General features: G+C 45.8%; 1 protein-coding gene across 39 annotated transcripts in view; it reads right to left on the bottom strand.

Annotated features, from left to right (window-relative positions):
* The window catches only part of Clasp1 (cytoplasmic linker associated protein 1), a 221,796-nt gene that overhangs the window by 68,832 nt on the left and 128,454 nt on the right, over positions 1-24,510 (bottom strand). For 10 of the 39 annotated variants that reach the window (XM_041648584.1, XM_041648590.1, XM_041648592.1 and 7 more), the window contains exons 11-22: positions 23,557-23,649; positions 21,959-22,104; positions 21,013-21,148; positions 19,925-19,995; positions 19,439-19,498; positions 17,906-17,983; positions 16,758-16,925; positions 16,180-16,229; positions 15,365-15,535; positions 7,315-7,422; positions 5,833-5,859; positions 3,649-3,816 (exon numbers count right to left, since the gene is read on the bottom strand). In XM_041648584.1, the coding sequence (XP_041504518.1) occupies positions 3,649-3,816; positions 5,833-5,859; positions 7,315-7,422; positions 15,365-15,535; positions 16,180-16,229; positions 16,758-16,925; positions 17,906-17,983; positions 19,439-19,498; positions 19,925-19,995; positions 21,013-21,148; positions 21,959-22,104; positions 23,557-23,649 (1,276 nt within the window). Of the gene's footprint in view, positions 1-3,648; positions 3,817-5,832; positions 5,860-7,314; positions 7,423-13,111; positions 13,136-13,601; positions 13,650-15,364; positions 15,536-16,179; positions 16,230-16,757; positions 16,926-17,905; positions 17,984-19,438; positions 19,499-19,924; positions 19,996-21,012; positions 21,149-21,958; positions 22,105-23,556; positions 23,650-24,510 lie in introns of all 39 variants that reach the window. The other 29 variants (XM_041648577.1, XM_041648578.1, XM_041648581.1 and 26 more) reach the window with 5 other exon arrangements.

The following is a 24,510-nucleotide window of genomic DNA, read 5'->3' as shown; positions in this document are numbered from 1 at the left end:
GAAGTGCCCAACAAACACCCTAGGTGAGTGGAGGGCATGGAGGAGGAGCAAGAGGAGCAGGCAGGACACACTTGGTCTCCCAACGGCACTCACACTAGAAAGCTCTGGACCTTTGTCTACAGGAAAAGCTGCCAGGTATTCAAAAACCACTGGTTTGGTTTGCATTTCTTGAGAGACTCTACCCTACATCATAGTGTTTAAAGGTAATCCTTACTTTTGTCTTAAAAACAGGATTTTCATTTTTACTTAACATGTATTTGTATATGCCTACAGTAGTGCAGTCCACATGAGTGCAATGCCTACAGGGGCCAGAAGAGGGCATCAGACCCACTTGGGCTGGAGTTGGAGGTGGGTCCAGGCAACTGAAGTCTTCTGCAAGAGTTTATGCTCTTAACTGATGAGCCATCTCTCCAACCCTACTTTTGCCTTTTAGGGAATGACCCAATCAGACTGCACAGCAAGGCAAAAGTGCAACAGAATTAATGAAAACGCCTAGAAGCTAAAGGCATAAAATGCTTCTTTAGATGTTTTCATGTCCCAGCAAATCTACTTTTATAGTTAAATAATTTAGTTAACTTCAATCTTCCAAAAATCTTTTTGAACCAGAAAGTCATAAGACATTTAAAATATATACCATGCAGTGTAGGTTGCAAAACTGTTAAAAACCAGATTTTCTAGTCTTTTTGATGGATGAATAGGAGAAGCGAACTGGCAGCAACTGCTAACAATCGCTAGTGACGCTGGGTATTTGCGTGGCTTCACGTCTGCAAATCTTTGAGACACCAAAGTGAGACAGTTCATGAATGTGCTTTCCTGATTGTTTGGGTAGCTTATGGGGGGATGGGGGGAGGGAAAGAGAAAGAGAGCAAGAGAGTGAGAGAGGAGAAAGAGAGTCAGTCAGTCTCTGGAGAGGGAGAGAGGTGCGGGGGCACTGTGTGCAAGAGCAAGCAGGGCTGCTTCTGGACTGTCCAGTCGCAGGCTTTCTACTTAGTGAGTTTTAAATGGCAGCTGAGTGTGGCAGATGGCACCTGAAATCCCAGCTCCTGCAGCTAGGCCACCCTGACCTATGTGCAGACATGTGCGGAGGTCCGTCCCCACGCTGTCCCCAGTCATGCCCCTGGGAGCTTGCAGGCAGGCTCCCCTTTGGAATGCGCACCTTGCAGCAGGAGTGGTAGGATCACAAAGGTGCGCTACCACATCTGGCTTTTTCAGTGAGCTCCAGTCATCCACCTTGTGTCATTGGACTTGTGAAGCTAGCAGCTTTACCTACAGAACCATCTCTCTGGCCTTATTTTAGTTTTTAACGTAAATTCTAAGCCTTAAACTAGGCTAGCAGTCATTAAAACTGCTTAAGGATTTTAAGGAAACATTCTATAAACATGTTACCCTTCTTCTGAATATTTGTATTTAAAACTGTTAAGCCATAAACCAAATGGTTAGACGTACAAATATATTCTAGTATAAACTCAATGATCACAAGCAATCCATTACTGAAAAATACTAGGCACCTACTACCTTATAAACGGTAAGTATAGAGGTACATTTGTTCATGTGTATTATGTGTGTATTCTCATAATGTGCAGAAATAAAACACCTTTGATCAGAACTTCATGCATGACCTTAAAATACTAGTAACTCCCTTCATGAGCACCAATAATTCTTTAGACAGACATGGTGACACAATCCCAGCACCTGGGAGACAGAGGTAGGCAGGTCTCTGAGTTCTGTCTAGGCTAGCGTGGGCTATATAAGACCCTATCTCAAAAAAAAAAAAATATCACCTCAAATATGAGCTCTTTGGAAGGAAACCAACTCCTTTACTGATGTTTCGTGACACTGGCCTTCCAAGCTCTTGTACCATACACAACGGACCACTGGAGTAAAGACTGGAATAGCAGGTCCTGGAGTTATACTAGATTACTAAAACTGAGTTATTCCCTAATGTCAAGAGTGTTAAGAGGCTGTCTGGTGGCTAACTCACTGTCAGCTGGATAGGACCTGCCACCAAGAAGACACATCGCTGGGCATGTCTGTAAGGGCGTTTCTAGACAGTGTGGAGTGAGACGGAGAGACCCATCCCATGGGCTGGGATCCTCAGAATCATCATCCTTGTCTTTGGTTCTCACTGTGGATGCCACATGACCAGCTGCCTCCCACTCCTGCCACAAGCCTTCCCCAACAAGAAGGGCTGGACCCTAGAACTGTGACCCGAAAAGAGCTCTTCCTCCCGTAGGCTGCCAGTCAGGTGTTCTGTCATGGCAAGAAAAGCACCGGAAACAAGCAGTGCTCCAAAGAACACGTCAACGTCCCAACAGAAGAGCCTGTTAGAGACATCACAGCAGACTGCGTCGCTTATATACATCTTACAGAGACATCAGCAGTCAGTGATGGAACAGACACCCAAGAGTCACGCCTAGATTCAAAATAAAATGTATTCCAAACGGAGGCCTGAGCCAGATGCAGATGGGTTTCGTAGCGGGTGAGACAATTCAGACATTCATCCTGGAAATCTGATTCAAATCAAATCTTACCCACGTCTTAACACCTGCTCCTGGCTGAGCCCTAACAGTCGCTGCCCTTAACTGCCAGCCACCTCCATGGCTGACGAGTCCTTCTTGACTAGCTGCTTCTGCATTTGCTGCTCTCCTCCTGAAAGTGTCTTTTCCTTGGACTTCAAAGCAGGACCTATTTATTCCAGGACACTGTTGTTAGACAATCTCGAGGGTCTCGCAGACAAAGGGAAGACCCTCCTTTCTGTTGGTCCCTGAGCACCTGTTACCGCATCCCATACGGTTTTTCACCTCCACCCTTTTCAAGGGATTAGAAGGGTTTGGAAATGAGGAAAATATATTCATTTATCTTCTAATTCTTGGGTCTAAAAAAGAGCCTGGTATACATTCCAGTAAAAAAAAAAAATTAAGAAAAATCAATATTGAGCCAACAAGAAAAGTTAAACCTACAATCCTCTCATTCAACAGCAATAAATTTGTACATAAGGAAGCAGATAGATATACAATAAAAGTAGGTGTGTCAATAGATAACTTTTTGGTATTATATCTTGAAAGATTTTTTACATTAACAAGGAATGTGTGAGTTAGAGTGTATCGGTCTAGAGACACCGAGAATCAGCTGTGTTACAAGGGAACTAAGCAACACTCAAGTGAGTGCTTTTCAGAGTTCACCAATCTCTAGCTTCCATGTTTCCACAAAATTATGTCCAAAGTAAATATACATATTCTTTTGCTGTAAGTTTAACCAATTAGGATAGAGATAAAAATAAAAATAAGGGCCTTGAAATGCTTTTGAGAATTAATGTATGCCGTGAGGAGAATGAATTCAGAGAGAGGACAGTGAAGAGTGGCAGAGCTTCTGAACGAGAAAGAAGTCGCCCCAGCTCCCGTCCTTTGCAGACGATGGAGTCCCACCCCAACTGCAGGAGGCATACACCCCACACATTTTGGGGTCTGGTGAAATCTCAGTGTAATCTGAATAGCATGGCACACAAAGCAAATGCCCGCTTTTGAGTACAGCTGAGGTGGCTCCTTGAGTTCAAAGACAGAGCTCTGCATTCTGTATCAAACAGTGATTAGGTCATAACCACATGACAGCCATGCTGGAATGAGGTTTCAAGTCTTGGAGAATCCTTACCTAATCCAATCCGGTTAGGACTTGTTTCTCGGCTACATCCCTGACTCCTGGGGATCTTGCTTCGTTTTTCTGAAGACAGTGTTACAGGTGGGCCTCTTGAGGAACCCCCAGCAAGTCCACCATAGCCGCTTCCCAACAGCTTCCCTGGGGAACTTGACCGGCTGCCAGCTAGAAATGAAACAGAATGATGGTGAGACGAATCTAAATCAGGCGACAAGTCAGAAACTAAAGACACAAGCTTTCACATATGGATCTGCAAGAGACATTGAGAAAGCAACATACAAAACAGCATTTTGGTCAGTAATACTGCTTTTTAAATAGAGGACGTAGGATCACTGTCAGACATAGCTTAGAAGACCCACGAGCAACTCTCTAAGAAGTTGATGAAGACAGGATCACAAAGCAGAGCTCTACACATGGCCAGAGACATCCGCAAGGCTCTCCCACTAACCACACTCACCCCAAGAGCTGACTGCCTAAAAATTAAGTATAATCACTGGAGAAACAGACTTTTAAGACATTAACTTAGGAGCCGGGCGGTGGTGGCGCATGCCTTTAATCCCAGCACTCGGGAAGCAGAGGCAGGTGGATCTCTGTGAGTTCGAGACCAGCCTGGTCTACAAGAGCTAGTTCCAGGACAGGCTCCAAAACCACAGAGAAACCCTGTCTCGAAAAACCAAAAAAAAAAAAAAAAAAAAAAAAGACATTAACTTAGGGAAAATGGTTGAGAAAACTTAATTAATCTAACAAATGGAAGAAAGATGTGGGCTTAAAATGACTAGAAATGGTTTTTAAAAATCATAGCGTAAGATGGTACAAATAAACATCAGTGCTGTAAGGAATGTGGCTGGACACCGCTCATTTATTAAAAACAGCAAGTTTTCAATCTACTTATTTTTTCCACACTGGAGATTGAGTCTTGCTGTGCTAGCCAAGTGCTCTATTACTGAGTTACACCCCCAAGCCTCAAGCTATACACTGCTAATAAGAATCAAATAACACACTTAAAAGCAAGCAACAAAACAAAAAGCACAAACACCGGTAAAAGGATAACTGACCACGAAGATAAAAACAAACTCCAAACAACATAGCTTTGAGATACTCACCAAGAAAAAGAATATAGGGAAAGCCCTAATTATTAAAAGACCCCCCCACACACACAAAAGAACCTATAGAAAGCCTAATAAGTCTCAGAGAAATAGGTGGGGCCAGGAATCAAACTTTTGTGTGCAGAGTGGTTGACAGCAAACACGTATAGGAGGCATATAACCAGGACATACAACAAAACGCCTCTGTTAGCAGCGGATCACCTGTATTCCCTGGTAAGGCTGTGGCCAACAGTCTGTGGAACTACACTCAACGGCCTAATAGTTCACAGTGTGTGATTTCACAGGCAGACTCCCTTTACATATGTGGATATCCCAAACACTTCTCTTCAGTTTAACACCCATATTTTATAAATACTAGCTGTATACTAAACCTCAAAACAAATCTCAGAAAACATGAAAAAGAGGAAACTACATGGGCCACAATGTCTGAGAAATATGCAGTAAAAGCCAGAAATCAGAAATAAACAATGGAACTGCTAATCTTTATTAATAGCTACATATCCAGATATGCTTATAAGCATTTAATATGGGACAGAACTCTCATAGAAAAGATCAACATTCCAAATATTAATATACACAAAATGATTGCCACTTAACAGATCTCTCCCTAAGTAGAGAAGGCAGTAAAATTTTAAAACATGAAATCTAAAGTATCATGAGGCAGAGTAGAATTACCTTCAGGAAAAAAATTAAAGCAAACAAAACCCTTTTGAAACAATACTTACCCACAAATTACTGTTTCTTACAGAATATCATCATTCAAATAAGTCACTTGGTTGGCTACACAGGAAAATTAACACCTACTAATGACTAAATTATATACAATTTGGAAGGAAAACCATTGTAAAAGTCAGTGACGCACATATTATGAAGAACTACCCCAAGACTTGAACATAAGATGAACTATTCAGCTATGTCAAAGGCAAAAAGAAATGCATTTCAAACTCTAGTATTTAGACATATATAAAAATGCAGAGAGATTAAGCATAAACAGAGAAATTAATATTGCACAAAGAGCACGGCTGAGGGAGAGTGCCAGTGACGACAACAGAAGGGCAAGAAGAGAGTAGCTTACCACCAGCGGGGTTAGCAGATCTGGATCCTTCGTTAGGAGAGCAGACCAAGGGACAGGCAAAAAGTGGATTAAAAGACAATAACACAATACAGAAAGTCAGCATGCGACACAGCACGAACGGTTTGTTCCCAAGCACAGTGCAAAACCGCCACTGTTCCAAGGGCGCTTTGTTTTACACAGCACACAGTTTTAGCATCTGCCCCAGGTCTGTTCATGAAACACCCATCTATAACATGTCCAGCTTAAGAGATCTCCCAGAGCACACCTCCTCAGCTTTCAGCAAGGGATACAAGCAGAACCTGGTTACCTGTGCCCACCTCCATCTTTAACAAGATGCCAGTGGCCGGAAGAACACTGCCATGAACTGTTTTCACTCTTAACTGGCTATGACATTCCTTATCTTCAAATATGTAAAGTATTTCAATCGTTAAGGGTCTTAAATCTAGAATTAACAAACCTACTTCATTATCAAACCAGGACTATAAATGTTGCATGCCCACGTTTACAATATAAATATATTTACCTCATTCAAATCGTTATTAAAATAATGAATCTGTATGTTTAAGTCTGGGGTGTAGGTTCAATTATGTGCTACTATTTAGTGGCTACTGTTCCTGTGAGTACAATCTGGCTGAAGTGGACCTGAGTAGTCTCAAGGTCCAGGTCAGTATATTCCTGAGCTTTAAGACTTAAGCATCTTCATCTCTCCTAAATCCCCTAGAGAAGCAATTTTCAACCTCCTTCTAAAATCAGGTGACATTTGGATTTCTAAAACCAGAGAGACACAGCACTAATGCAATTGGGGTGAGGAACCTGGTAGAGGACACAGCCAAGAGCTAACAAAAAAGAAACGTAATATTTCCCTCAACCCCCATTCCCCACAGAAAATCATATTGCAAAATGAATTCATAACAGGCAAATTTTGACTTGAGAGATTTCAGGGAGTAAAATCTATTTTAATTTCTAATGCTATCAATGTGTGTGTGTGTGTGTGTGTGTGTGTGCGCGCGCGCGTTCGCGCGTACGTGTGTTATATGTTCCTGCATATGCAAGTGTGTGGAGGCCAGAAAAGGATGCTGGATGCCTTCTTCAGCCACTACCTTTTGTTTTCAGACAGGGTCTCTCACTGGGATCTGAGGCTCACCAATTAGACCAGACTGGTTGACCAGCAAGCCCCAGGGACCCAGCTGTCTCCATCTCCCCAGTGCTGGGATTACAGGTGTGTGACAGCACAGCCAGATGTTTATGTGAGGACTGGAAATCCAAACTCAGGTCCTCAAGCACTGGAGACAGAGTCATCCACTAGCCCATGAAATAGGAAGCCCTTGAGAAGGAGACCAAAGCATGCCTGGAATGCTCACTCTGTAAGCCTGCCTAGCAATGTGGTCACACAGCGTCTCAGAGCCGCTGCAAGTCTGTGCAGCTATGGGCTGTGCTACTAGGGGAAGCTAAAGTGACCAAAGCATCAAACACACTGCTTACGCTGAGACTGTGAAACCACTTTGGCACGACTGCGGCCCCGAGTATCCGAGGGTGTGGAGGCGACATTGGTGGCACTCCCGGAGCTTTGCCGTCTGGTACGGATCCGACCTGGAGGATAGGAAAAACAGTGTTTTCACAACATCTTCAGCTAGTGTGATCTCTGTAAGAACCCACGCCACGAACACAGGGCACTGACGTGGCTGACCACGCAGGAAGCAGGGGCTTCTGTCAGCCAGGCCCCCATGGGAGTTAGACACCAGTAGGATAAGCAGGGATGAATGTGGTTTTGAATTCTCCACGAGGCTTCTCTACACTCAAGGAAGCACGAAATGCCTTTCTCCATAAGCCAGCTAGAACTGGATGTGACTGGCACCTCCCCAGCATCAGAGGAAGAATGCAGAAACAAGTCCTGAGGTTTGAAGAAGGTTTAAGAAAGTGCAGCATTGAGGTGGAAAGGAGACGAGAGCCAGTGACCTTCGGTAAAGTTTTAAGACATAAAAGCTGGGTATGGTGGCACACACCTGTGATTCCAGCACCTGGGAGGTGAGACAGGAGGATAAGGAGGAGTTCAGGCCACTCTTGGTCACACAGTAAATCTGAGGCCAGTCGGGACTACATTTACTACTGGATGTTTACTAAAAGGCTGCATTATTTATTCTACTGAGAACTGTGACTATCTCTGTCAAGTACACAGCAATGTATAGACAAGAAAGGGCAACCAGGGGAGAAGCACACGCAGTGCCACCAGCCTGGCATAGGTGTCTGTCCGAGGGCCAGCTGTCGAGCCCCCAAGAACCTCGGCTTTCTGTAGGCACCCAGCAAAACCAAGGTGATCAGGCAAAATGAATATGGAAAAACAATCTATTTTAAAGTTATTACAAGCAGAATACTCAGGGCACATATATAATTTTTTTAAAAAAAATGAATACCTACACCCACAAAGCTGGAGGAATTAAATCCCTCTTGAGGATTCTCACTCCCCGGCATTGGTAATATGACCCTAAGGCCAGTTTTCAGGAATCTCAGATTTCTTTCTTTCTTTCTTTTAAGATAAATATACTTGCATGACCAAGAAAAAATATGCCAGTTTTGCATATGTAACATTAAATTATAGTGGGATTTTAAAATACATTGCTTTACTCAACAACTTATTTGTGAGTACACTCGTGTAATGGATTTTCCATATGGACCAAGGAGAGAGTTTACCTTTTCCAGATGACTAATTCTCAAATAAGTCTTCACAACTCTTTTCTTACTAATCTACAATGTCTCCCTTTCTCAAAGTTCTGCTTCAGTTTCATACTCAGGCAAAGATACTTTAATTACAAAAGGTACTTTTAGATTTTATTTTGTTAACATATAATGTGTCATTCACATATATGTATATGTACATACACAAACACACATGCACACACACACACATACTGTTTCTCGAGACAGGGCCTTGTTAGATAGTCCAAGTTGACCTGGTATTTGTTATATAGTCCAGACTGACCTCAAACTCACGGCAATTCTCCTGCCTCAAACTCCTGAGTCCTGGGATTTACAGTCATATGCTACCACACATGGCTTTTAATCATGACATTATGACTTTAAGTTTAGGACTTCTGCTAGATGGATTAATTTGTATGTAGAGCTGGGGTTACAAAATAAGGCAGCTATCAATTTTTTTCAATTACACATTTTTACCTATCTGCCTTCATTGTGTTGCCTTATTCATGTAACACAAAGCAAAATAGAAGCAATGAAGTACTATTGACTCAAAAGAGATTTTTTTTCAAAATGCTGGATTTAGGGGTACAACTTATTGACAGACTATACAGGCAAGGTGTGGGGGTTCAGTCACCTCCCCCTGACACACATGCCCACAAAATGCCCTCGTCTTTTTCCAGTAAAGTTGCCTTTTGCTGACCAGTGATGGAAGGCATATGAATCCTGTCTGTACGGCAGATTCATGCCGGTGAATGCCCACAGGCCCCAGGGTTTTGCTAATTCCACCTGGACCCTGTATTCATGGTGTCTGAAGTGGGTGATGGCATTGCTTACTCTGGATTGGCAGGGTGTTCTCAACCACAAGGATCATTTTGGCCACTAAATTCTATGTTTTTCACTCAATAGAAAGATGCAAATTTCGTATTTCTTTTGAACAGCTAGAGTAGGTATTTCATATCCCACCACTGGCTCTAATGACCTAGAGTGCTTATCCGCGCAGCGCCTTCGGCCTGTAGTCTCCTACCTGGCTGACAGAATACATGGAAAGCCCAGTGGACAGAGCCAAGAGCGGCTCCTCCTGTGAAAATTCAAGAGTCCTCATAGGAACTGCAAACGCAAATCACCTAGTTCTACAGCAAGGGGTGTCTCCAACCCCACAACAGAGATGGGACCTTCCTTCCGCCTACTGTATGTACAGAGCTTGGTGACAATCAATCAGAAAAGACACTGAAGACAGCAAGATGATCTGAAGAGAGTCTTTCTGCCTCGACCTTCTCATGGCCATTGTCAATGCTGGTTGGCTTCGGGCCAATGTCTTGCATCTTGCGTGAATTCAAGGTCTGGTTTTCTGTGTGCTTTGGCCTCCCACTGCTATGCTGTAGGGGCAGCCTGAAAAGGCCTCTTGTTGTTTTTGAACTTTTTACTTTTTTGGGAAGTAGCTACATAGTTTGAAGGGTCTCTGTTGTGCTGTGTTCAGATATGGGTGCCTCCTTCACAGGTAGAGGAACTGGTTTCTACTCTAATTAGTTGGCAATTACAAGTGCCTGGATGTGTTAAATATTTTGTGGTCTTCAAGAGAATCACAGCTACTGCACAAACACAGCAAACCACAAGAAAATACTACAATTGTGTACTATGAGTAAATGACAGAAAACCATGAGAAAATACTTCGATTGTGTACCACAAGTAAGTGACAGAGAACCACGAGAACACACTTCAATTGTGTACCACGAGTGACAGAGACAAAACAAGTGTGGAAGGGGGCAGAGCCAGCCTAGAATAATAAAATGAAATAACTGCATAAGAATGAAGAAAAAATCGTAGAGTTGGAGGAGCCAAGAATGCACCAGCTATATATATAGAGAGAAGAGCAGACACTGGGAAAAGCAAGGAATTTAGGAAGAGTTAAGTCTTCAGCTTCCATGGAGCCAAGGAAGAACATTCCAATTTCACAGCATTTTAACACTGCTAAGAATTCTCATTCAATCGTGTTTTCATTCTTCTGGAAAAGACCCTAAAACATGGAAGCCCAAAGTTGTGTTCTAAGTCGACCTTACAGGCATGGTTCTCAACAGTCAATTCAGCCCAAAGCTTCTGTGTCTGATTCTAAAGATGACTGCTGAACTTGCTGACTGAGTCAGCTAAAGTCTTGCCCAATGAATCTCCACCTGGAGTTGGGAGAGAATTTGTGATCATTTCTACAATGGCTCCAGACATACTTGTGCCATCTTGTCCAGTGGTAAGTGGTGACCTATGCAACGATCAATCAGCTCAGAAAAGTGCTGACAGTGGTCTCTGTTCTGCACTGCAGTTATCAGGCATGGTTTCATTCTTTACAGAAAACTAAACAAGTCCATTTGCCTCATTTGTATACAAGTGGGCTTCTTTCCCCATCAAACCAAACTAAAATTTAAGCTCTTTTTCCTAAGTAATTTTTTAGTACAATCTTAATTCAGCAAAAGTTAAGCTAACCTGACCGTGTGTGTGTGTGTGTGTGTGTGTGTGTGTGTGTGTGTGTCAGGTGCATGTGAGTGTGTGTGCACAAGCAGGTGGAAGTCTGAGTTGACACAGTGTCTTCCTCAATTGAGACAAGGTCTCTCAACTGAAGCCAGAGCTTGCTGATTCCGCTAGTGTAGCTGCCAACTAGATCTAGGCAGCCCATCTGTCTCCCAAGAGCTGGGATTGCAGGCAGACAGCTGGCCGGGTCCGGCTGACTTGTGTATGTGTGCTGAGGATCTTAACTCTGGTCCTCACACCTGCGCAGTAACCGCTTTGTCCACACTGAGCTATCCCTCCGTGCCCTCATATGTCCTTTGGCCACCACACTTATTAATCTGACTTTCTTGGTAGTTGTTTTGACACAGGTTTCTCTCTCTGTAGCATGGGTTGGACTTGAACTTGCTACAATCCTCTTTGCTCAGCCTCTCAAGTACTAAATATAGGATTGTGCCACCATACCCAGTTTGGCTTTTTTTTCTGTCTCGGGCATTAGAGATTGTAAAATATTTACTATATTTAAAGGCTCACAGCTGAAACCTAGCTCAGCGGTAAAGTAGCTGCTTCTGTGCTCACACATACACTAGGGTGTGCAAACGTACCAATAAATAAGTGTAACTCAAAACCATTTTAAGCCTATTTCTCTATTTTCCTTTTTGACTCCTGAGAACCTAGACTACGGCCTCAGGAACAGTAAAACTGAGAATGTAGCTCAGCTGGCAAAATACTGGCTCAGCACGCTCAAAAGCCTGCCTTGATTTCCAGCACTGATGAATGCGGACACAGTGGTGCACAACCGAAACCCCAGCCTCGCTTGGGAGGAGGATCAGACCATCAGGTCAGCTTTGGCTAGATAGAGAGTTTGAGGCCTGTGTGGGCGACATGAGACCCTATCTCCAAACAAAATGAAAGTATACATAAGAATACTCTGCTGGGCTGGGGAGAGAGCTCAGTGGTTAAGCACTTGCCGTATAAATGTGCCAACCTGAGCTCAGGCCCCAGAGATTCCACATGATGGAAGGACAGAACTGACTCCCTTGTGAACTGCCCACCACCTGCCCCACAGCACACAAACCTGCACTCACACACACACTATACACACATTAATAAGGAAACTTTACAAACTACAGAGAGTTGCCCTGCTCAAACCTAGGCTCCTTTACATGGGAGCCACCTCACAACTACAACTGAAGAGACTGCTCCCCACTGCTGCAGGCAGTGTCTGGAGGTCTGGGGCTGAGCACTTCCTCCGACAGGCAGCACTTCACACGCAACTGTGGAAGTAGTATCCTGCTTTCTCCCCAGAAACCCTGGGAAAGGTACAGGGTCTACCTGCCGATAATGTAAGGCACTGTTAGCGCAGTGCACCGGCTGGGTCTCAAGGACAAAGAACAAGGCAAGAACTCAGCAAGAGCTTCTTGGCCTAAAATGTGGGTCATGGGGAAGTGGACATGCCTGTTTCTCTCCGTGGTGTGGACTGCAGAGCTTGGCAGAGAAGGCTCTTATCATGTGACTGGCAAAAGGATCGGTGTGCACAGATGAACAAACAGGGGCACATGACATTTTCACAAATAAAAACAATATCCCATAATTCAGCAGTGTTCTTCATAGGAGAAAACACACCATTAAAAAAATGTCTTTATAGCTTAGTAGAAAAATTTCACCAGCATTGAACCCAAGTACTTGGCCCAGACATTACTTTCAAAACTGGAAAGATGAACCCGAGAGGCCCAGAAAGCACAGAGAAGAAAGTGGAGCTCATGGTCGAGGCTTCATGAGCAATAAACCCCAGGGCAGCGGCACACAAGGTGGCGTCCGATATCCTCCCCAGTGTGGGCGCGGCACAATCGCCGCCTCCAGCGCACTTCAGTGCCCCGGTTCATCAGAACAGAGATTAAACAAGAAAGGGAAAGAACTGAGGTGGAGGGAGGGCTAGGAGCCGCTGGAGACAGAATGAAGAAGAGGGTGGGGACATCGTGCAACACATCATGCAGGGACCTCAGTGAGGACACGTGGGCACCAGGAAGCACTCGGTGGGAACAAAGGACCAGAGAGACACACACCTCAATCACAGAAACAAACCGCTTACCCTCCGCTTTACTGGTAGTACCGTCTTTAAGCCAATTAAAAAACAAGGGAGGGGACAACAGGGAACAGTTAGTAACATTCAGGAAATTAAAAAGCAGAATGTTATTAGCTACTAAAAAAGCAAAATGTACACTTTAAAACAAAGCCAAAAGGGAAACACATTCAAAGGCAGAGCAGAGCTGGAAGCCAGCGCAGTGTGCCCTCACCACCAGGAGTTAGCTCAGTCTGCAGTAACACAATTTGCCTTTGGAAAGCAAAACAGAACAGTGGCCCAGAGTTGTGCCACAGTCGGCAAGCTAACTCGGGACCTCCGTTCTGTCAACTGCACCATCCTCGCAAGTTCCCACTCCCTGAAAGTTCTAGCACAAGGGCGTAGAGCAGAGACTAGCTGAGGTTCTACGGTCACCCCAGAGCAGAGTCGAGTGAGAAGCTGAGAGGCTGTAGCAAGGCCTATCCCGACTACACGCCCAGCACAGCTGTCCCTTCAGTACCTGCATCCAGGCCTACGTACTCCAAGTCTTCCCTCACGTGTCTGGACTCTAGAAGTTTGGAAAACGGTTATCAGCTTTAATGCTCCACTGTGACCAGTCAAGTGCTGCAGTCAAACCTACGTGGGGCCTGGGCACAGTCTCTACTGTGTACTACTTCACTTTGGGGTCAAGTAGCCGGTGGAGGAGGGGCAAAATCAAGGACACTGGAGGTGCAATTCTTAAGGGGAAAGGGGCGAACAGTGAAGCTGCAGTCTTGCCTGGAGAGGACGCCCTGCACTGAGAATGTCCTCAGGGCTGCTGAAGGCTCAGTTGTCTGTCACCAGACCCAACTCTGAGATTCCAGCAGCACTGAGGAAATCTAACCAGGCTTCAACCAAATACCCCAGATGTGTACAAGTCAGCAGTGATCCGGATATGCCACTAAAGGTTGGCATGAACTCAGTCAAGCAAATGCTAACTAAAAATACTAACGGTGGGACCATTACTGTGGGAGGCAGAGGCAAGATGATCTCTGTGAGCTGGATGCCAGCCTGGTCTACACAGTGAGTTCCAGGCTAGCTGGGGCGATACAGTAGGGCCCTGTCTCAAAAACAAAAACAGAAACAAAAGTAAAAGTAAATCAAAAGTATTAACACCCTGGTAATACCTAGATTACAGCTCATTCACCATGGGAGGGAACAGCCCTGGCTTCTCCCTTCACCCAGTATTACAAAACAATACCTTAATATGTATACATTATTGGTGTAGTAGTTACTATGGGGAAGAAGATTGCCCATCCTGGGTCTCTTTTCAAGAGAATGTGCCTGGACACACGGTTCCAGGACATACACTGTCTCGGGTTGGTAGGGTTCTTATTTCAATTCTCCTTTCTTCTGCCTTGAAGGGCAATCATTTACAAAGGATCTTCAGGCAATTCTACCCACCCTCAACATGTGCCCGAGCCAGATGGCTACCATCACCATGAGGTCATTGGCACAGAAACAGACTCAAAGCTTCCACAGCCTGCTCCCTGGGACAGAGAGAGAACAAGGGGCACCTTCTTTGGCTACCGTTCTGTCCCCATGCTTCCAGTCTTAAGCACTTTAGAACTGGCAGTGACCTTGAAATTCCTAATGGGCCACGTGAGCAACTTGGTTCTGGTGTTAAACTTAAGCTAAGTCCTCAGGTTTGGGAACTGAATGACCATCTTGGCATTTACAAAAATATAATGAAAACACCACCAGCCCAGAACAGAGAGGGTGTTCATTGTCAGCTGGCAGGGAAGAAAGCATCTACCATTATGTTAGATACCAGAAATTTGGGAAATAATCAGAAACAATCCTTTGGAGCATCACTGGAGTATGGGTGTACTCGCCTCAGGAAACATGTAGTCGGAACACTTGCACAACTGTGCTTAAGTTAGCTAAAGGTTCATTACATTCCTTCAGAACCCTGTTACCCCTCCCCCACTAAGAGATACTCAACTACAGGACACGTGAGTCCTCATTGACCATCTGGCTCTGTCCCCACCAGTGGGAAGGGGAAAGCCAGTGCTGGCTTGGGTATGGACACGAGGACCGCACAGCCTGAAAGCACACATGCCTTACAGAACAGGCTGATGTTCTAGAGAAAGGGGACACCGGATAGGACACTGGGCAGAGGGTGGCTGGGAAATATCCCTTAGTGCCATTGCTTAGACTTTAGACCACCCTGCAACAGTGAGGCTCCTCTCAGCCAGAGGCCTGTAATCACTGGGGCAGGGGGACAGGAGGGAGCCTGGTTACCTAAAGATGCATAGGACCCTGGAGGCAACGCTGCTGCAGAGCTGAAGGCGGTGGAGCCCGAGGATGAGGAGACTTTGGATTTGGCACTGGCTGCTGCGTTCACGTCAATATCGCTTCGAGATCGCTGGAGGGATCCTGTCGTTGACACAGATTTGGTACTAACTGTAGAGGCTTTAGTGGTAAAGGAAGAGAAGTCAGGAAGGACTGACCACGTGGAAGTTCAAACACATCCTGTTACATGCTGCTCTCTGCTTAGCTTAGAGACAAACACTAAGTTGTAACATGTTGGTGTCCATGGGCGGAAGGAAATACCTCACTGTCCCCAAGACGGGTTCATGCAATGCAAGGAAAGACACAGTAAGCATGCCTGTGGGGTGCCTACTACTGTTCCAGTCCTAGGAACAGAAAACTATAGGTCTGAAGTTATGGCTACATATGAAATAAAGTTAGGTGTTCCCATCCAGCTATGCCCTCTCTGGAAACACACCCTTTCCTAGCTTCTAAGCCAACAAACTGCTGCCCTCACTCTCCCTTTATGTGAGCCTAGGAGCAAAAGGACTGGTGGCTGCAGGGGGTGGGGGAAGAGAGGTCACAGAGCCTGACCTCTGTCTGCCTAGCCATCCCAACAATGTCAACAACCGGTCTGGTGTAGTAGAGCCCTGCCTCGGAGCCCGAGATGGCAGGGTATGTGAGCCCAGCTGAGTGGGGATAAGGGCAGGCCCCAGCTTCCTGTCACTGAACACAGCCTCAGGGCAGAAACAGGCCTCCCAATGATGCTGTTCAGTGACTCTGTGGTTCTGTGGCTGATCTCTTACCTCTGGATGTGGTGCTGCCGGTGGGACTTCTCTTGGCAGAAAGGGGCCGGCTGCAAAATGCACACACATGTGTGTTACCAAAGTGTACTTTATCTGCAGTGATACAATACAGCAAAGTGTGCCCGTGGAGAACGGCCAGGGTCTTCAGAACTTTTCAGGCATTACTTTACCAACCTCACATCTGACAGAGTGCTACCATTACGTTTGGGATGAATGACCTTTCAAACAGAACAAAACAATAACAGGGACAGAGGTCAAGTGCAGGGCAGACATGCAGGTGCAGTTCCGTGTCTTTCCAGGCCTGTCTCTGGGCACGTTCACATCATCTTGGAGGACTCCTTATGCGTACAGTTCACGATGCTCTATAGCTCGCTATGCTGTGGCAGAGGGGAATGAGTCTGTGGCAGAGTCCAAGGCCACGTTTCTCACCGCCCCGGCAGTATCTGACCTAGAACCGGAATCTACCTTGACAGCTGGGACGCTTTAGCAGGTACCCAGGTGAAAACAGTGTGCGCTTCTGTGTAGCCAACTTTTAATAGAGCAGACTGCACTGTGGGCAGCAAAGCCAAAGCCCTTACTTGAGACTCTCCTGAGAGCTGGACGAGGATCGGTCTGACTGAGGCAGAGACACGATGCTGTCCGAGTTCTTCAGGTGGGACTGCAGGGCCTTCTGGTAGGAGGACTCCAGCGTGTGGTACAAGTGCTCTGCTTCTCGGCTGAAGTGACTGTGGAAACCCCAGTAGCATCTAGGAAAAAGACGAGCCCCGGGCTGGTCAGGACCCCGCTGAGCGCAAGCGTGCCTCTCGCAGCATTTCTGGGGTTCGAGGGCCCCTTGATCTGCTAGGAGGAGCAACGGGGCACAAGGCCAGAGAGCTAGCAAAGGAGGCCTCGGACAAATCCTGGCTTTACAACGTTCAGCTTAAATCTAAAAGGCCCTTTTACTTCTTCACTGATGTGGTGGTGGGGTGGAGAGGCCACAGCACACGTGGGGACGCGAGGACAACTGTGGGAGTTAGTTCTCTCCTTCCACTATGTAGGCTCTAGGGACTGAAGTCAGGTCAGCAGGCTTGGGGGCAAGCGCCTTTACAGGTTGAGCCATCCTGTTCCTTGCCAGCTTTTGATGCTGGAGAAGTAACTTAACTTCTCTGAGCTGTTGTCTCATTTACAAAATGGGAATTAAAGGTTCTAACTTGGAAGTCAGTAGGCCCTATGACCTCTGGGAAGGTACTGGATTGAAGGCCATAACCACACAACTGAAGCATTTTCAGTTCCACTGGGAGTCTAAAACTGGACATCATCACCATGACAATCCTGGCATCAGTCAACCCAAATCCCCCTCCCATAATTCAAGTTTTCAAACAGGATGCCCAAGAAGAGGATACTCTGTGGCTGTCATCTCCCGTGGTACCATGGTCAGGAACACCAAGTTGTACGGCTCTCAACAGCTCAGTAAATGAACACAGAGTACTACTGACCATTTCTGTTAAGTCTGAAAACAAGCATCCTACTGTCAACCTCAGCCCTATTTATATTCCGTTCCACTTAGGCACCCACCTAAAGAGCAAAACATCCACAGAAACTTAGAGAAACACGCTAACATGGACTTCTGGAGTCACATTTAACAGTTACAACTAACAACATATGCCTGATGAACCAAGATGATTGAGTAAGGCAAACCGTACAGTGGGCTGGGTCTGAGGGCCAATATGGGCCAATAGCAACTTACTTTCTGGCTTCTATTCTTGCTTCAGAATCGGCATCGTGGATTCCTTTCTTTATCGTTTCCGCTAATACTGATATGTGCCTAGATATTTCGGAAAGAGAGCAGTGGTAGTCACTAAGCAGACAACTTTAGTGGGTGAACACAGGCTTGTGGAATCAAGTTCAAAATAACAACGAGGGTCTGGTGGCTTCGTGCCTGAGTCAGTCAAGTAACACAGCTGAGAGGCTAAGAGCATGCCCCACCCTCTCGCCAGCGCCCTCTCTGCATCCCATCCTACTCTCAAGTCACAACGACTCCTTTGCGAACCATACGTATTTAGCTTTGGGAAGCAAAGAAGTTCCACACTCTCCATCCACGATCCCGTCATTCGTGGCCAGCACCTCAGCTAATGTGGCATGCCTGTCTCTTACCCTCTGCCTTCTTAAGAGAAAAAAAATCTTGGGCAGGATGACACAAAGATGTCTGGAACAAAAGTGGCCAGCGATGTGCACATTAGAATGGGAAAATCTCCTTAAACAATAAAGACAAGATTTCCCCCAAAATGCTGTCTTCATGACACCAAACACCACACCTCTGCTCTTTTCTCAGTTGGCGGGCAGCCTCAGTTTCTCAAAACCAGGGCTTCCGATTAGTTGCTTAGGAGTTTGGGCTGAGTCTTAGTTTTGATTTCTATCATCACTGGGATGGATTTCCTTGCGTCTGTTATCACTATGATGAAACCAACTGACAAACTGTGATGCCCACTCAAAACTGTGGCATACTTCTCCCACCTGCTGTCTCCTAACTCAGAGCACAGGTACCTGAAACAGACAGGAGCTAAAAATATCAAACAAAAAAGAACAGCACGTGGTTGTTTAGGGACCCTGACACAGCGCTACTTTTAAATTCTGATATGTGAAAGCAGTCAGCTACAGCCTGCCATAAAAACAGCACTGACCACAACAGGGTGAATCGTTCTGCAAGGCATCAAAAGAGGGCAACAGCGCTCAACCCTCACTAAGCTGCAAACAGAACCTGCACCACTACTGCCCTCTACTGTGTAATAATGGTAATGCACACTGCCAGCTGGAGACATACAAGTTTTGTTTCATTTTCCCTAAGACGTGGCCCTTAGCCCAGGCTGGTGTTCAACTCCCAACGTCTCTGAGGATGACCTTGAACTTTTGACCTTCCCTCCCTCCTGTGCTCCCCCCCCCCCCCGCTTCTCTCTCTCCCTCTTCCCTTCTCACCTCCTCCATCTTCTCTCACTCGGGATTATAGGCAGTTTATTTAAGAGTGGGGATGAACTCAGGGTTTCTTATATGCTAGGTAAGCACGCTACCAACTAAGCCACACAAGCTGTATCATACTAGTGTCTGGAAGGATGACATCCCTAAAGCTTCTCCACTATGAAGTGGCTCACATCAGTAGAAACAATAGTCCCTTAGTGACACGTGATTCACTCCTTCCTTACACAAGACAGGGTGGACGGCTTGCTGGGGCGCTCACTCCCAAAACTCTCAGGCCAGAGGACGGCTGTGAATCACAGGGGCTTACCTTTCCAGTGAATGTGTCTGCCATTCTTGTAAAAGCAAATCTAAAAATTCAAAACAGCGCCTGAAACGTGGCAAGAAACACAGAACTTAGTAAGGTGTCTGCTGGAGAAACTAAACAGCTTTCCGCTTCCGCCAGTCAGTCTATCCTGTGAGTAAATTTCGTTTAAGAGGGAGAAGAGGAAAAGGAGGAGTAAAGAAGAATCAGAAATAAATAAAGACTAGGCCAACAAGGTGGTTTTGAGGGTCACACGCACGCATGCACGCGCAGCAGAGGACAACTTCTGAGAGTCCTGGGGATGAACTCGGCACCTTACCCACTGACCATCTTGCCAGTCACAGAACATTTTACTGATTTTGGACCAAGAAGCAGCTGTTACTTAAATAATAACAACTTCAGATTCAAAACTTTATCCATGGAAGGCGATCTGGGGATCATCTTGTTTTTCAGACACTGACAAGACAATCAGGAGGAACTTTCAACACGTACCTTCTAACTGCGACAGACTTCGAGGTACAGTTGCTTGTTATGACAGGAATTAGCCGAGGGATGTGCGTGTGCTGCGGAGAGAGGTGAAAACAGGTGAGCACTGGAACACAGACCGGACAAGACGCAACAGATGACCTCACGGCACGTGGAAGCTGGGTCTAAAATGTCTGCTGGCGAAGGGAACAAGCCATTAGAGAACTGGCAGAGCCAGGACAGACGATAGGATGCCATATGAATGAGTCGGGAGTCACCGCAGTCTGAGGAAGGAGGCCTAGAGCACGCTAGCAGCTGAGACAGCGTGCATTCAGAGGGCCTCATCGCGCTGCGCCATCCTGGCACTGTCTCAATGGAAAAATACAATGGCTCTGGTTTTAATATTACAAGTAAGAGCAAACACAAACAGTAACATCCTTTGGGGATAGAGCACATCCTGCAGAGTTTCAGTTTTTTAAAATTATATTTATTTACTCTGTGTATGTGCGTAAGTGTGTGAGTGTGTGCGTGTGCTTGTGTGTGAGGGCACATGTGCAGAAGTCAGCGGCAACTTGTGGGAGTTGGGTCTCCCTCTACCGCGTGGGTGTTGAGGATTGAACTTGGGTTCTCGGGCTTGGTGGTAGGCAGCTGCCGAGGGTGGCAGAGAGGAGGATAAACTACTCTTCCTGAAAGCACACATGAGGATTATCAATACCTGGCCGCTGCTCACATCAAAGTAAGTGCTAGAAAACTCAAGCAAAGAAAGAGTTCCAGTTCCTTGCATGCTGCAATTAGTAAAATGAGTTTCAGGTAAGCAGAAGCCATAATCACAAGTAGCTAACATGGAAGAACAGAAGTGATGGAGGGGAGAGTCAAGTACTTAGAACCAACGGCAGGTTGACAAAGGCGTGCCTGTCAGCGGCTGCACCAGCCCACAAGACACAACACAAATCCTTTAGTGTGGCCGCCCCCATCGTGGGAGAGAGACACTGCTGCAGGGGCAAACAGATGGCGATGGCACAGACACACCCTCGGGGGGGAGGGCCTGCTATATCTCACCAGCCAGCGGGATCTACCACTCTAGTCCTTCATAGGTGGCCCCATGACATACTTACCCGAATGATTAGCCTGACAGCTACAACACCAGAAGTAGCCATAATTTTGGCACTGTTTGGGATTAAATTAAAGATAGTTGGCATAATGGCTTCAGCTCCATGATCAAACTTGTTTCCCAGAACTGACGACAGATGCCTGCAACAAGAAAGGAGCAGCTGTAGTCTCGTCCAGACTCTCCACAGTTGACAGCCCTCCTTCACAGTTCTCTTTGAGATAAAAGGTCAAGCAAAGAACCCGGTGAAGCCATCAACCAACAAATGTTTCTTAACAATTTCCAAATAAGTATTACAAGAGCAAAATCAACCCCGCCAAGACCAAAGATGTACTAATAAACATGGAGCATGAACCCAATGCTTGCCCCGTCTGATTTTATTTTTGTTTTGCATATAAAACATGATGCCAGGATCTGCCTGCCCTAAAACTTTATACAGTTACAATGCTTGCCAGCCGCTGTGACTACTGCTTTAATATTCTGAAGCATGCAAACACAGCACTTAAGTTTGGCTTAGACAGTATTGCAGTCCTGTTGTTCACTCTCTCTCTCTCTTTCCAGTCCCGAGTACTGCAGGGCTCTGCATGACAGGCGTGTGCTCCAGCACCACCGGCACCCACAGGCCTGCACTTACTTCATTCTATAGCACTCTTCAAACAAACACGAGGCCTAACACACATATACCCTGCAGGCTAAAGTCATGAAACAATCTCACATACAGAATTCCATAGGATTTCATTTCTCTATTAGTAGTACAATAGAGGCATCAGAGATATGCCAGTGAGTATAATTTAAAATCCAATGCTGTACATAACTGGGAAGCAGCTACTCTAACAGAAGTGTTAACAGGCTAGGGTCTTGCAGACCAGTGAGAGGTGACCCCGCTGACATGCCTGAGCAGTTATCTCTAAGAACAGTGCGGGTGAACAGAGCGCATCGCACGCAGTCCTTACCCCAATGTGATGCAAGCTTCCCGCACGACCTGAGACCGCAGGTCCTTAGCAGAGAGTTTGAAGGCTCCATCCAGAAGACGCAAGTGTTGAAAGAAGTTATCGTACTCGGCAGCCCCAGCCAAGAGTAACGACCTCATCTTTTTTAGCTAATAGGATGAGAAAAGTCAGAGGTATGGGAAACATTGCTAAACACTGAATCTACATAACAAAGAAGCCATCAATAGAACATAAAGAAAAGTTAACTGATGATAGGAACAATCTTTTTTTAAAGAAAAGATTTGTGTGTGTAGTGTGTGTGTGTGTGTGTAGTTTTGTCTATGTGTGCATATGACACATTTATGCAGGTGTCTGCTGAGGCCCAAGAGGGTGTTAGAGGCCCTGGAACTGGAGTTACAGGTGGTTATAAGCCACTGATATGAATGCTGGGAACCAAGCTAGGGTCCTCTGTAAGCTTAATTGCTGAATTTATATCTCTAGCCCTTAGAAACTATCTTTGCAAAGGCAACTGGACAGCTAATTATTACCTAATGTACAATGAACAAACTAAATCACAACTAAGACTCCATTTAAAAATGCAGTACCCGTAATAAATGATTTCCTTACAAACATTTTAGGTGTGTGCGTGCGCCTGGTGAGTCTATGTGCAGTACAAGCACACAGGGGCCTATGGAGGCCAGAACAGGAGGACGAGCAGCTCTGCTCCAACTGCTGAGCCAAGCCAGCTCTCGAGCCTTTAAGCTGCTGAGTTTGTCTTGTTCTTGTTTTTTATTTGTTTGCTTGCTTTGTAGACCACATCTCTCTATGTAGCTCTGGTTGTCCTAGAACTCTCTATGAACACCAGGCTGGCTTTAAACTCATGGAGATCTGTCTGTCTACATGCCTGTCTCTGCCTCCCAAGTGGCATGTGTCACCACTCCCAGCAACTTGGTGTGTTTTAAAAACAAAAGTAGGGCTGGGTGTGGGACCGCATGACCATTAAGTCCACCATTCCACACGCTAAAGCAGGAAATACCAAGTTCAAAGCCAGCATGGGTTACAAAGCATGTAATTTTTATCATTAATTCTTGTCAACTTGACATAAACTAGAGTCATCTGGAAAGAGGGAATCTCAACTGCCTTCATCAGATTGGCCTGTGGGTATGTCTTTGGACATTTTCTTAACTGACGATTGATGTGTGAGGGCCTAGTCCACTGCAGGCGGTAATGCCCCTGGGCAGGAGGTCCTGGGTTCTCTAAGAAAGCAGGCTGAGCAAGGCATGAGACCAGCAGCAGCCCTCCAGTCTCTGCTTCAGATCTCCCTCCAGGTTCCAGCGTCCAGTCCTGCCCTAGCCTCCTTTAGCAGTGGACTGTAACCCATGAGACAAAGAAATCCTTCTTTTCCAAGCTGCTCTTCATCATGGGGTCTACGCAGCAACAGAAAGCAAACTAAGATGTAGTGAGACTACCTTGAAATAAACTCAAAAACCAAAACTCACAGCAAACAATAAAACCAAATGAGGTAATTTACCACAAAAGTAAAATGTACAGATGGTAACTGACGTGCACGGGAATAGGTAAGCACGCAAACGTGTAATGGAAGCCAGGACAGCGGCACTTACAGCATTGACCCTCTGTTCCCAGTCATGCTTGTCATCCGACAGGATTTCTCTGATTTTGTTTATCGATTCCTCGAGGTCTCGGCTGGAGTAAATCTGGAAGCAAAATTAATTTATACTTGACAAAAGACAATGTACAGAATTAAGATGAATTTTAAATACATGACGTCAAGGAAGCAGAATAAAAGAAACGCTCACTCCAGGTGAGGAATTCTCTGGGCATGCTCATCTTAGTGAGCCCACACCCACAGTCAACGGGACCTCTAGACTTGCTGCCACGCGTACACAGCCTTATTCTGGACATCTCTACTAGACATGTAGCAAGGGGATTTGTGTACAGAGAAAGAAGGCAACAGAGATGCCTTCATTAATCATTTTTCATTTTTTTAAAAAACTTATTACTGAATACGTATGGGGGGGGACAAGAGGTGCACTGCAACTTCAAGCAACCACTCCACTTCTCCCGAGATTCAGGAATCAGATTCAGGTCATCAGGTGTCTGGAGCATCATCTCACAGGTTCTAACTATTGTCCTGAGCCAGCCTGCAATCATCTGAGAGGGAAGCATCAATTGAGGGACTGCCTAAGCTAGACTGGCCCGTGGGAATGCTGGTGTGGAATTGTCTTGATGGTTGATTGATGCAGAGGGGCCCAGCCCACTGTATCAGCAGCAGAGCAGAGGCTCCTGGACTGGCTAAGAAAGCTAGCTAAGCATGGGCCTGAGAGAAAGCCAGCAAGCAGTATCCTCCATCACTCCTGCTGGATTTCACTGGTTGTGAGTGAATTTCCTAGGTAGGTACACTTGTGTAAACAACGCGCAGGCTCGCCATTTAATTCCTGCCTTAACCTCCCGCAATGACGGGATGTGATCTGGAATGAGCCAAATAGATTCCCTCCTTCGCTACTGCTGTGGTCAATGTAAGGGAAACCACTGCACCAGCTTGCAGAGCAAGCTCT

The sequence above is a fragment of the Microtus oregoni genome, unplaced genomic scaffold, assembly GCF_018167655.1.
Source record: "Microtus oregoni isolate MIOR12 unplaced genomic scaffold, Mior012 000003F_ref0000135, whole genome shotgun sequence".
Lineage (NCBI taxonomy): Eukaryota > Metazoa > Chordata > Mammalia > Rodentia > Cricetidae > Microtus > Microtus oregoni.
Note: the sequence above shows the minus strand (reverse complement) of the source record. Positions and strands in the feature narration are given on the sequence as shown.